The sequence below is a fragment of the Malurus melanocephalus genome, unplaced genomic scaffold, assembly GCF_030028575.1.
Source record: "Malurus melanocephalus ecotype Western Australia unplaced genomic scaffold, MMel_1.1 scaffold_337, whole genome shotgun sequence".
NCBI lineage: Eukaryota > Metazoa > Chordata > Aves > Passeriformes > Maluridae > Malurus > Malurus melanocephalus.
This window is the reverse complement of record NW_026623569.1, coordinates 74,751-84,530: the sequence shown is the minus strand read 5'-3', so window position 1 is coordinate 84,530 and position 9,780 is coordinate 74,751. Positions and strand designations below refer to the sequence as shown.

The 9,780-nt window shown below is 35.1% G+C and overlaps 1 protein-coding gene across 1 annotated transcript in view; it reads right to left on the bottom strand.

Annotated features, from left to right (window-relative positions):
* LOC130580469 (receptor-type tyrosine-protein phosphatase delta) overlaps window positions 1-9,780 on the bottom strand; it is a 115,367-nt gene that overhangs the window by 31,215 nt on the left and 74,372 nt on the right. The window contains exons 13-14 of the mRNA XM_057377989.1: window positions 5,982-6,101; window positions 5,285-5,439 (exon numbers count right to left, since the gene is read on the bottom strand). Of these exons, the coding sequence (XP_057233972.1) occupies window positions 5,285-5,439; window positions 5,982-6,101 (275 nt within the window). The remainder of the gene's footprint in view (window positions 1-5,284; window positions 5,440-5,981; window positions 6,102-9,780) is intronic.

The window sequence follows — 9,780 nt, the reverse complement described above, 5'->3', positions numbered from 1 at the left end:
TTTTTTTTTTTTTTTTTTTTTTTAATACAGCTTTAATTTATCTGCTTTCTTCTTACAAATCTCACACTGAAAATAAGGGTCATGAAACATTTAACTTAGCCTTGACTGAGGCCCTATTGAACTATCTTTCCTGATACATATGAACATGTATCTTTCCTGATACATATTCCTTTTTTCCTGGAAACAGAGTGCCGTGGCATTATGCACTTATGTTACTACAATTACACCTTTTCATGGAAGTAGTCCTTCCAAAATATCTGATTACATAACTTTAAAAATCTGCATTTTGATTAGGCCTTGATGTTTCCTTTGGTGCTCCGTAATTCTTTCCKCAATGATCTATGTTTCTTTCCCTTAAAAATAATATCTTTAAATACACTTTAGCTATCTTTTCCACTTGAAAACCTGCTGACTTTTCTACACAAGTATGCTGGTTTTGGCCAGGAAAAAATTTACTTTCTTCACAGAGCTCTTGCTTCTGTTTCAGTTTGTGGTGCAGCACAAGGAAGTTGGGGTTGCATGGAAGATTGGGCGGAGACACAGCCAGGACAAGTGACCCAAACTGACCAAAGAGACACTSCAGACCATACAACATCATGCTCAGTGTATAATGTGGGASGAAGAAAAAGGTAGGGGGAGACATCTGGGAGTGACGGATTTGTCTTCCCAAGTCACTGCTGTGTGTGACAGGGCCCTGCTCTCCGGGACAGGGCTGAACACCTGCCTGCCCATGGGAAGCACTGAATAAATGACTGAATTCCTTATTTTGCTTTGCTTGTGTGTGCAGTTTTTGCTTTCCCTATTAAACTGCTTTTATCTCAACCTATGAGTTTTCCAGCTTTTATCCATCTGATTGTCTCCCCAGTCCCACCAGTACAGGAGTGAGTGAGGGGTTGTGTGGGGCTTGGCTGCTGGCTGAGGTTAAACCACAGCAACGAGTAAGAGCTTTGACTGGTAAAATGCTTATGAAACTCTCAACATATTTTTGAATTCTATATTATATTAAATTCAATACTGTACAGGCAATCAAATGGTTATCAAAAGTAGATGTCTAAATGATATGCAAAGATACCTGTTACATATACATTAATAAATAAGTACCAATGTTTTTGGAAATTCTGATCATATAATTCTGCATATTTTTTCTTTGCTATCATCACACAACATTTATTGAAAGCATTTCATTTGCATATGTTTGACATACATTTATCAGAACTTGTCTTACTGAGTTTAGCAATGTAGAGTGGYAATACACATATTCTCAATTAATTTCACTACTTAGAACTCTGTTTTCTTTTTCTGRCCACTGTTATATGAACGGATTACACTCAGATAGCTACAGGGTGGGTTCTTCAGTTGCCAGGTGTTTTCAGCYAGACTTTTTCCCACCAAGCATATTGTAAATGATGAATATGTAAATTACATAAACTCTTCACATACGGAAAAACGATTTCATAGGAACAGGATATTAAACTAGCTTACCAATAACTGAGGCTTTGATACAAACTGGTCTGGGGTCACTCGTAAGCTGGGTTTCCAACTACTTTGGTTCTCTCTAGGACATATAACTCTGTCCCAAAACAATGAAGCAAACTAGAAAAACCTTTTAATCTCTTAATACAAAATGGACTGAAAGACAGATGCTAGTCAGTATCAAGGCAAATGGGTATGAATGCAGTAAGGGAAACCTTGGGCTAACCTTTTCAATTGCAAAACCTACTTATAAATACAGAATAAATAGGGGATGACTCTGTAAGGATCAAAACATGGACAGCTGGCTCTTGTATTTATTCCTCACCCCTGCAGGGTGAGGAATAATTCTCCCTGTACTTAGTTGTCTGATAGCTTTGTTTTTCAGTTTCTATGGTTTAAAAGTTTGCAGAAAAAGGCTTCCAAAGGCTTCCACAGATTCCTCAAATCTACTCTTTCTTTATCAAGTACATTTTGAAAGGCACTCCTTCCTGTTTGTACGTCTGTAATGCGATTATTTTAATTTCCTGAGCTCTGATATTTTGTTAGGTACTGGWAGAAATAGAAAAGAAGGTATTAGTGATGTCTCAGGTGGCTTACCCTTGCCACTATGAATCCCATGTTCCTTGTAGAAACTAAACTCAGATTACTCCTTCAATGAGATATCTTGGAAAAGGCTGCCTTCCATAGGCAAAGGATATAAGATACGGTTCTGTCTTATATTGTTTGGCTCTACTCAGAAAAGTCTTAAGTACTTTTTAAATCTGGATGATGARATGGGGGAATTTAATGAAAAGGGATTTAGGTAGTCCTGAACACAAAATGGGAGACAATGACAGACAAGAYACAGAAAAAGGACAAGAGGAATAGTAAAAATACTGCAAAAGGCAGATGAGGGGGACAGCAAAGGAACAAATGAAAAGCAAGAAGTCTGTCAAGAACACAGAAATATCTCAGTAGAAAATAGTGACTAGAAGAGGGCAGTAAAAGGAGATGCTTGACAAAAATTGGTAGGATAATGGAATTTATGTTGAAATGGTTCAGCTATATGATATAAACAGTGAAATGAGTTTAAGAAAACAATGGAATTGAAGGACACATACAGAACATAACTAGAGGGGTCCACACAACAAAGATCAGTCCAGACTTGGGAGAGAAAAAAAAWTTATAAAAATGTGACATGGTTTGTAATAAGAAGCAAAAGATTGGAATGGAGAAACTTACCAAGTGAGCAACAGAGAAGGAAAAAAATGGAAAGCAGGTTCTAATTAAAAAACAGGTAATGTGCAGAGCTTGCTTTATTTGCTGTTTTTTTTATGAGCTTGAAATGAAATATGTATGCATGTCCAGTMCTTGAATTTCCAAACAAATGGGAAGAACTTTCATGTTGCTGTATGAAGGACATATCTTTTGACCTAAAAACAGTGGTGATGCTCTGTTGTTGTTCCTATTTTCATTTTTTTAAACCAATTTAATAATCATAGAGACACAGAATATCCTGAATTGGAAGGATCCACAAGGATTACTGAAGTCTGACTCCTGGCCCTGCACAAGACAGCCCCAAGAAAATCATGTTGAATTCAGAATGATAAGGGAATATAAGTTTCTAAATATAATGTTGCTACAATATGCCTGAAAAAYGACATATTAACATTACTATCATGAGAAATACTTTCAGTAACTTGTTAGTCTATCAGTTGGATAGTCAGCACATTACATTGATGAGTTAATTAGTACATTCATAAACTTTGGACTCTACAGAACACTTGCTGCTAAATGTCTAGCCACATAAAATTTTTAATTACAGAGACATAAATTTTTAAATTTGTCAGAAACCTGGTTTCATTAGTTCTGTTCACGGACAGATTGTTAGGAGCAGAATTTTAAAACCTTGCTAAAGTAACAGGATATGTGAAAATCTGTTTTCTAGAGGTTAGGTTGTGTAGAGTGACTGAACTCCTAATGTCTCAAGTAACTATACAGAAGACAAAAAACTCATGTATAGCAGAATATGATTATTGCAGAATATCAATAAATAAATAAACAGGAATTTGGGCAAAAAAAGTCTTTGAACAGGCATCAAATTATACTACCTAACATGACCACCATTTTTGATGAAATCTGCATGCAAAAGTAGTGACAAATAATGGCCTTGTAACTCCATCAGCACCACTGAGTAACAAGCARTGCATTTTATTTCATCTTTTTCAATGACTAGCCGTAAGAACTGATTTAGTTTGCCTATTTCTTCATTAAGATAATTTAGACTATTATATTAACTTAAGATCTTCCACAGAGTTGGAAGATTAATTTCTGCTATTACGTTTGGTTTTGATTTAGAGTATAGCATCCTCACTGTTGAGCAGCTTTGGAGGTGTGTTATATATGGATCAAGCTAATGAAGCTGCATCTGAGAAAATTTATAATCCTAGAAAACAATCAAAATGTTTTAAGACCCTGTAAATGCAAGTACAGAAAGATTTGGCTCCATTCAGAAAATAGACAGCAAACTTTATAAATATATTTGTGTTATTATTTATATTTATCCTATATTTTTAATCCTGGTGTTTCAATAAACATGAAATATCTGTGTTTTATGTTCTCTGATATTTTGTAAACAGTCTGTGCCTTTCAATACTCAAGTCCTGCTTATTTGTTTTCCTGTTGACTTTATTTTCCTGTCTTGTTTACAGGAGCCTCTTTTAATCACTTCAGAAGTGCTCAAATTACCAGATTCTATGGGTGGCTTATCAATATGTTAAGAAATCAGAACTGGACATGGTGGTATGCTGTAATCYTTGTAATTGCTATTCCTCAGGTTTTGGATGACAAAAGTAAGGCTGGTTTTCAAACAGGCTGAGCATTTATAACTTCAGTGATAAGCGTGTGGCAGCTCTCAGCCTTACTAATTGAAGATATTCCAAAACTAAATTCACAAACACCAGTGATCTTAGGAACCTGTCTTGCAAGGAGCTACACAGTAAGTTATACAGTATATGACAATACAGCCCTGGAATGAGGGGAACCCATCTTAGAGTTTATTTCTAATGGAGTTGGTACAGATGTTCTGATAGTGTCCTTATCAACATGATTATAAGGTTCTCTCAAAGATCTGCTCAGCAATTTCCAAAGAATCCATATCTCTTCATCTTCCTTAGTCCTAAGACACTAAGAGCAGCTGACGTTTTTCTCTTCAGAATTTATTAATTCATACCTTGAAATGCCTGAAGAGGTTTGCTAATCTGCAATAAAGCATGGAGCACTCATTTCCCTGGAACTGGGTTCAGCTTGTTCCCCAGGTATATCCTTTGCATTTTCAGCTCCTCAAAGTCCTAAACTGAGGATTTAACCTTGAACACAATTTTAAGTCTTGCCTATTTTTAATGAAACTTTCCATTTATCTGTCTTAATTCTTATGTTTGCTACTTTCACACCCAATATAATAATTTCAAAAACTGTTTCATTGTTCAAAACACAATTTCTTCAATACTTAGGCTTTTAAGCCTGCACCATTCTCTTCCTTTTTCATGTCACATGCTGTATGCCACAGATACATTTGTATTCTCTCTCCAGACATTCTCTCTGGAGAYATTTAGATGTTCTGAAATTAAATTAACCATGCATAGACCTAATAAAATAATTCTGGCCGACCCAAGCTGGCAATGCCATACTCAGGTCCTTGATTTTCAATGCAACYATTTTTTGCTTTGATACACTCAGAAGTCTACTTGAAAGAAAATTGTATTTTCATCTACAACAAAACAGAAAGCAATAACTTTGACATAACAYGCTTTGAAGAAACTTCTGGGCTTACCTGCAATGCACAACCATAGGTCCAGCATCAGGTGGGTTGCAAGTCTTGACTCGACGCAGGAAAGCTAAGAATGGGGTTGGGTGTTCTGGGACACCATGGTCAGGCCAGGCAGTGAACTGGAATTGCCTCACTTCCCTTTTCTCACTTGAGCCATTCTAAGAAATTAAAAAGTTTCATGACAAACTGCTTCTTGAGGTGCTATTGGCACTTTTCAATGGAGCAACTGCAAAAGCATATATACCAGTGAAAAATATTTAAATAATATCTGGGGATAGAAAGAAAAAGGATTCAGGCTATGGGGGAAAATTCAGATTCAAACAATGTTAGACCTTTAACTGTACTGTACATTTGTGCACCACAAATACCAGAGCTTTAGTTGGTATTCAGGTTTTTCATGGTGAGAGCTCTGCATTAACTTACAAAACTTTATGTTATAAGGAAATTGTACTCTGTAGAAGTCTCATTGTTCAGTGCTGTTAGGAGGAAACAAGGGAGAAAAGCAAAAGGAGGGGAAGGGGAGAATGGGAGTTAGGAAACAAGGGTCAAAAGCAGGCAGAGAAGACAGGAAGCAAAAACAAGAAGGAGGACAAAGTGACAGGAGGGAGGTAGGGTTAGGAAGGAAGGAATGGGAGAGAAGGGAAAAACTGCCAACCTTTCAGTTTAAAAGTATATAGTAAGTACATGTAAGTACATATACCTTGTAAAGTGCAAATGTACGAACACAGTATGTTGCCAATTCAACAGTGTCTAAAAGGGTCACTTGGATCAGTCCATAAGTTTCTGTGCCTCTGCTTGGCCAGTATTGATCACACTTCACCTGCAATGAAAAACATGAAATCATTTAATACACTTAATACTGCAATTTATTACATATGAGAGCRTATAYCACCATAGGTTTTAAAAGCATGTGGCGTGAGAATGGTAACCAAATTGCTAAAGACGCAACACAAAAAATTTATTTTATCACCCACAATAACTGCTCTTCAGATAGTTTATATAATGTCTTCTTCTGTAAGGGTAAGTTCAGTAGGGCAGATAACTAAGAAATACTAATAAGCATAGATACACTAGTATCTATGTATATCAGATTTTTTTTGTATTTGCCATATTTTACATTAGTCCCAAAATTTAAGAACTATTGCTTGGATAATACCTGTTATGTATTGAAAYAGCTCAGTACAAATATGGAATTTTTTAGAAATAATTTCTGTATACAGATAAATGAAAGGGCATCTGCAAATATTAACTGAACTATGAGAAAACAAAATTTCCTTCTGAGATCCGTGTTCATCAGAGATGAAGCATATAAGGAGATTGTGTCCACTGGCATTTAAAAACATGGTTTGGTGGAGAGTTCATCCATCAAATTTAAAAAGCACAGAACATTCTATTCAGAGAAATCTTAATTTTAAAATTTCATAATTTAGAATATTTAAAAGTGAAATAATTCTGTATAATAATATTTTTATCATCATTGCTAAGGCTCAATAATTTGTTTCAGTTAAAAAGAGTATTTACAATAAAAACGGTTAAGAAAATAGAAATGCTGAACCCCTAAACCAATCACAAAGTGTAGTACAAAGCAGTATGGGGGTCAAAGAACTTAAAACATTTTACTTTCAGTGGCTGGTAGGCAAAACTGGGACAGTCAGTGTCTGTTCTATTTATAACAATACATTTTTATCAATTAGCCCTGACTAAAGTACAGAAGTTTAAAATGAGTCCAGTAACAACACGCTGCTTTTTAAAAAATAAATGTCTTCATTAATCACGCCAAGCCAGGCTCATAYCAAATTAAATGACAATACACTCAATGTAATAAACAACAAAAACAGAATATTGCACAGTATGTCCAATAAAAAAAAGTGAATTGTCATGCTAATCCAAGAGAAAAACTGATTATTTCCCTGAAATGGAAAATTAAGATATGCATCTTTGAAACTGATGTGTTCTCCAGGTTCTTCATTCTGCACAGTACTTATTGAAAAAAGACTTGCTATGCTTTCCAGCCCTCTAGTCTCAAATAGCTTTTGCTCACAGATCATTTTATTTTGAGGCTCAAAGGCCACAGATCACTAACGGTTCACAAATCACAGTCTGAGAACAAGTAATAATCTAGACAAAGAGGAAAAAAAATTTCTAGCCACTGAAGCAGGTGATAAGAATTCATTAGTGACATAATAAAGGGAAACAATTTTTTACAGGAAATGCTAGTTTAATTCACAGATAAGGAATTGCAACAAAATAACTAAAAATATTTATTGATACTGCATTATTAAAAATTGAATTGATAGTGAAAAAAATTCTCTTATTAAGAGGTACTAAATAATTAATTCCTTGTGTCTTACTGAAACACTGGAAGAGTAAATATTGCAAATAACCATGATAATCAAGAATCAACCATGATGTATTTTCAAGATTCCTAGTACTTGCTCCCTTGGTCTTTGCAAACCAAACTGGAAACTATGTTTTCAATTGAGACATTTAAATATAAATCCTCACATATAAATTGTATGCTCAAAGTAGCAGTACCAGCTTCCAGAAAGCATTCCTGAAAAATTAACCAGCTTGCAGTTTGCCATGAACAAAATTTTACCATCTTGAAAAGGACAGAAAATGCTTGTTTTATTTTTATTTTGTAGAGTAATCTAATATTAAGGACTTACTCAGAAGGGTGTAGACAACTGCTCCTTTCCAGTTAGAAAAAATAAATGTGCATGCTATTTTAGGTGTAGATTTTGGTTCTTTTTTTTTAATGTACTAGTTTTTCTAACAAAAATTTCAATCATGATGTAATTCATCTTAAATACTTTCTGGGAGAGCTGTGTGATGCAAAGGACTGCTGCTAGAAGAATACACCGAGTGTTCAACAAGAAACTCAATTTGTAGAGTAGTATATATATTATTTGAAAGTGGAAACTGTTGAAAATAAGTATCAATTCTTTTAGGAAGAAAATCTGATTTCACATTGATGTGGATTTGACCTTCTGGAAGAGCACATGAAGCATAAGTTGATTGAACTGCATCTTTTGTCCCTTTTGCCTATCGATTTTTCTCAGAACAAGAGGTCTTCCTCACAGATGCATCCTTATGTGGCTCCTAGACTCTTTTGCTCTGTGATCATAAGCCTTACATTCCCAATACTCCTAACAATTTAGAGTCCATTTTATCTTTGTGAGAGATCAAACAATGTTTTCTATTGGACCTCACTGGCAGCAGACRACCAGATAATACAAGTTAATTGGTAAGACACTACTTTCTGAGAGAGAGTTCTTTTTAAATGTTTTACCCTATGTTAAGATCCCAGTCTTCAGCTCTTAAAGGGGAAGAGGTTACATATTCTGTGTTGTTTTCAGAAAAAAATTCTCAACCCCCTTGAGTCATCCAAAATTTAACAATAAATGTCAAGTCAATTTTGATTTTTTTTTGCTGAATGTGTTCTTGCATTAGCTCTTTGGTCTGTGTTTAATTTCTCTTTARTAAGGGCCATTTCGTCCATGTTTGAGGAAATTGTTTGGAAAAAAAAATTAATGTAGCAAAGTAATAGGTGATTATACTAGCCCTCCCCAGAAATACAATTACAGTGTCTGTATTTTCCAATGTATCTTTGGGGATTTTCATAGTCCTCACATTTCTCTTATCCATGTAGCTCCAAGTTCCAAGGCTTGATTTTTTTTTCCCCTAGCAGATGATATTCACCTGCATCGAATGAGAGTTTTTCTCTGCCACTAACTATACGTGAGAGYAGTTTTCACCAGTAATTATCTAATGTTCTCTTGCCTGCCGCTTGAAAAAATGAATGAAACAGACATGTGAAATAACTTACTGGTGATTTAACTGGCTGTTTTTAAAAGAGAAATTAAATTATAAGTACTGACAAGCATACCTTTCACTAGTACTTTCACTGTCTCCTGATCAAAAGTTGCACACTGCCAAAACCACTACATATGAGATCAGAGCATATATAAAAAATGTATTAAGAAATATTTTAAGTACCATAGTAGTAGATGTAACTAGAATATATAAATAATGAYAGGCACATTCTCTTAACCTGCCTCGCAAACATACAGATATTTTCTTTCCCTACACTTCTTCCACTCAGACYATGCATATCCTTGCTTTTCATGGAAGTACAAATTCACTAAAAGCAAAGCTGTAAGAAAATGTAARTGCTTCATTTTCCATTAAAAATGAGAAACTTGAGACATTTTCAGACTTGAAGGGTTCAAGCTACAGAGTTCCTGAGCATATTCGTGGATATTCACACTTCAGCAAGTCACAGACACCACAGAACGTGCTGCTATGCATCAGCAGAGCTGAAGGAAGTGTATTTCCATATGAACATATGAATACAAAGATTCCTGACATTCAAGGGCAGAGAAATAATTTTCCAGTATAAAGTTCCATCATTCAGGCTGAAAAGCTCCTTCAGGTGATTCTCAACACATGAACCAGCAGTTACAGGCCATCTAAGATTATTAAGACAAAACAGATCA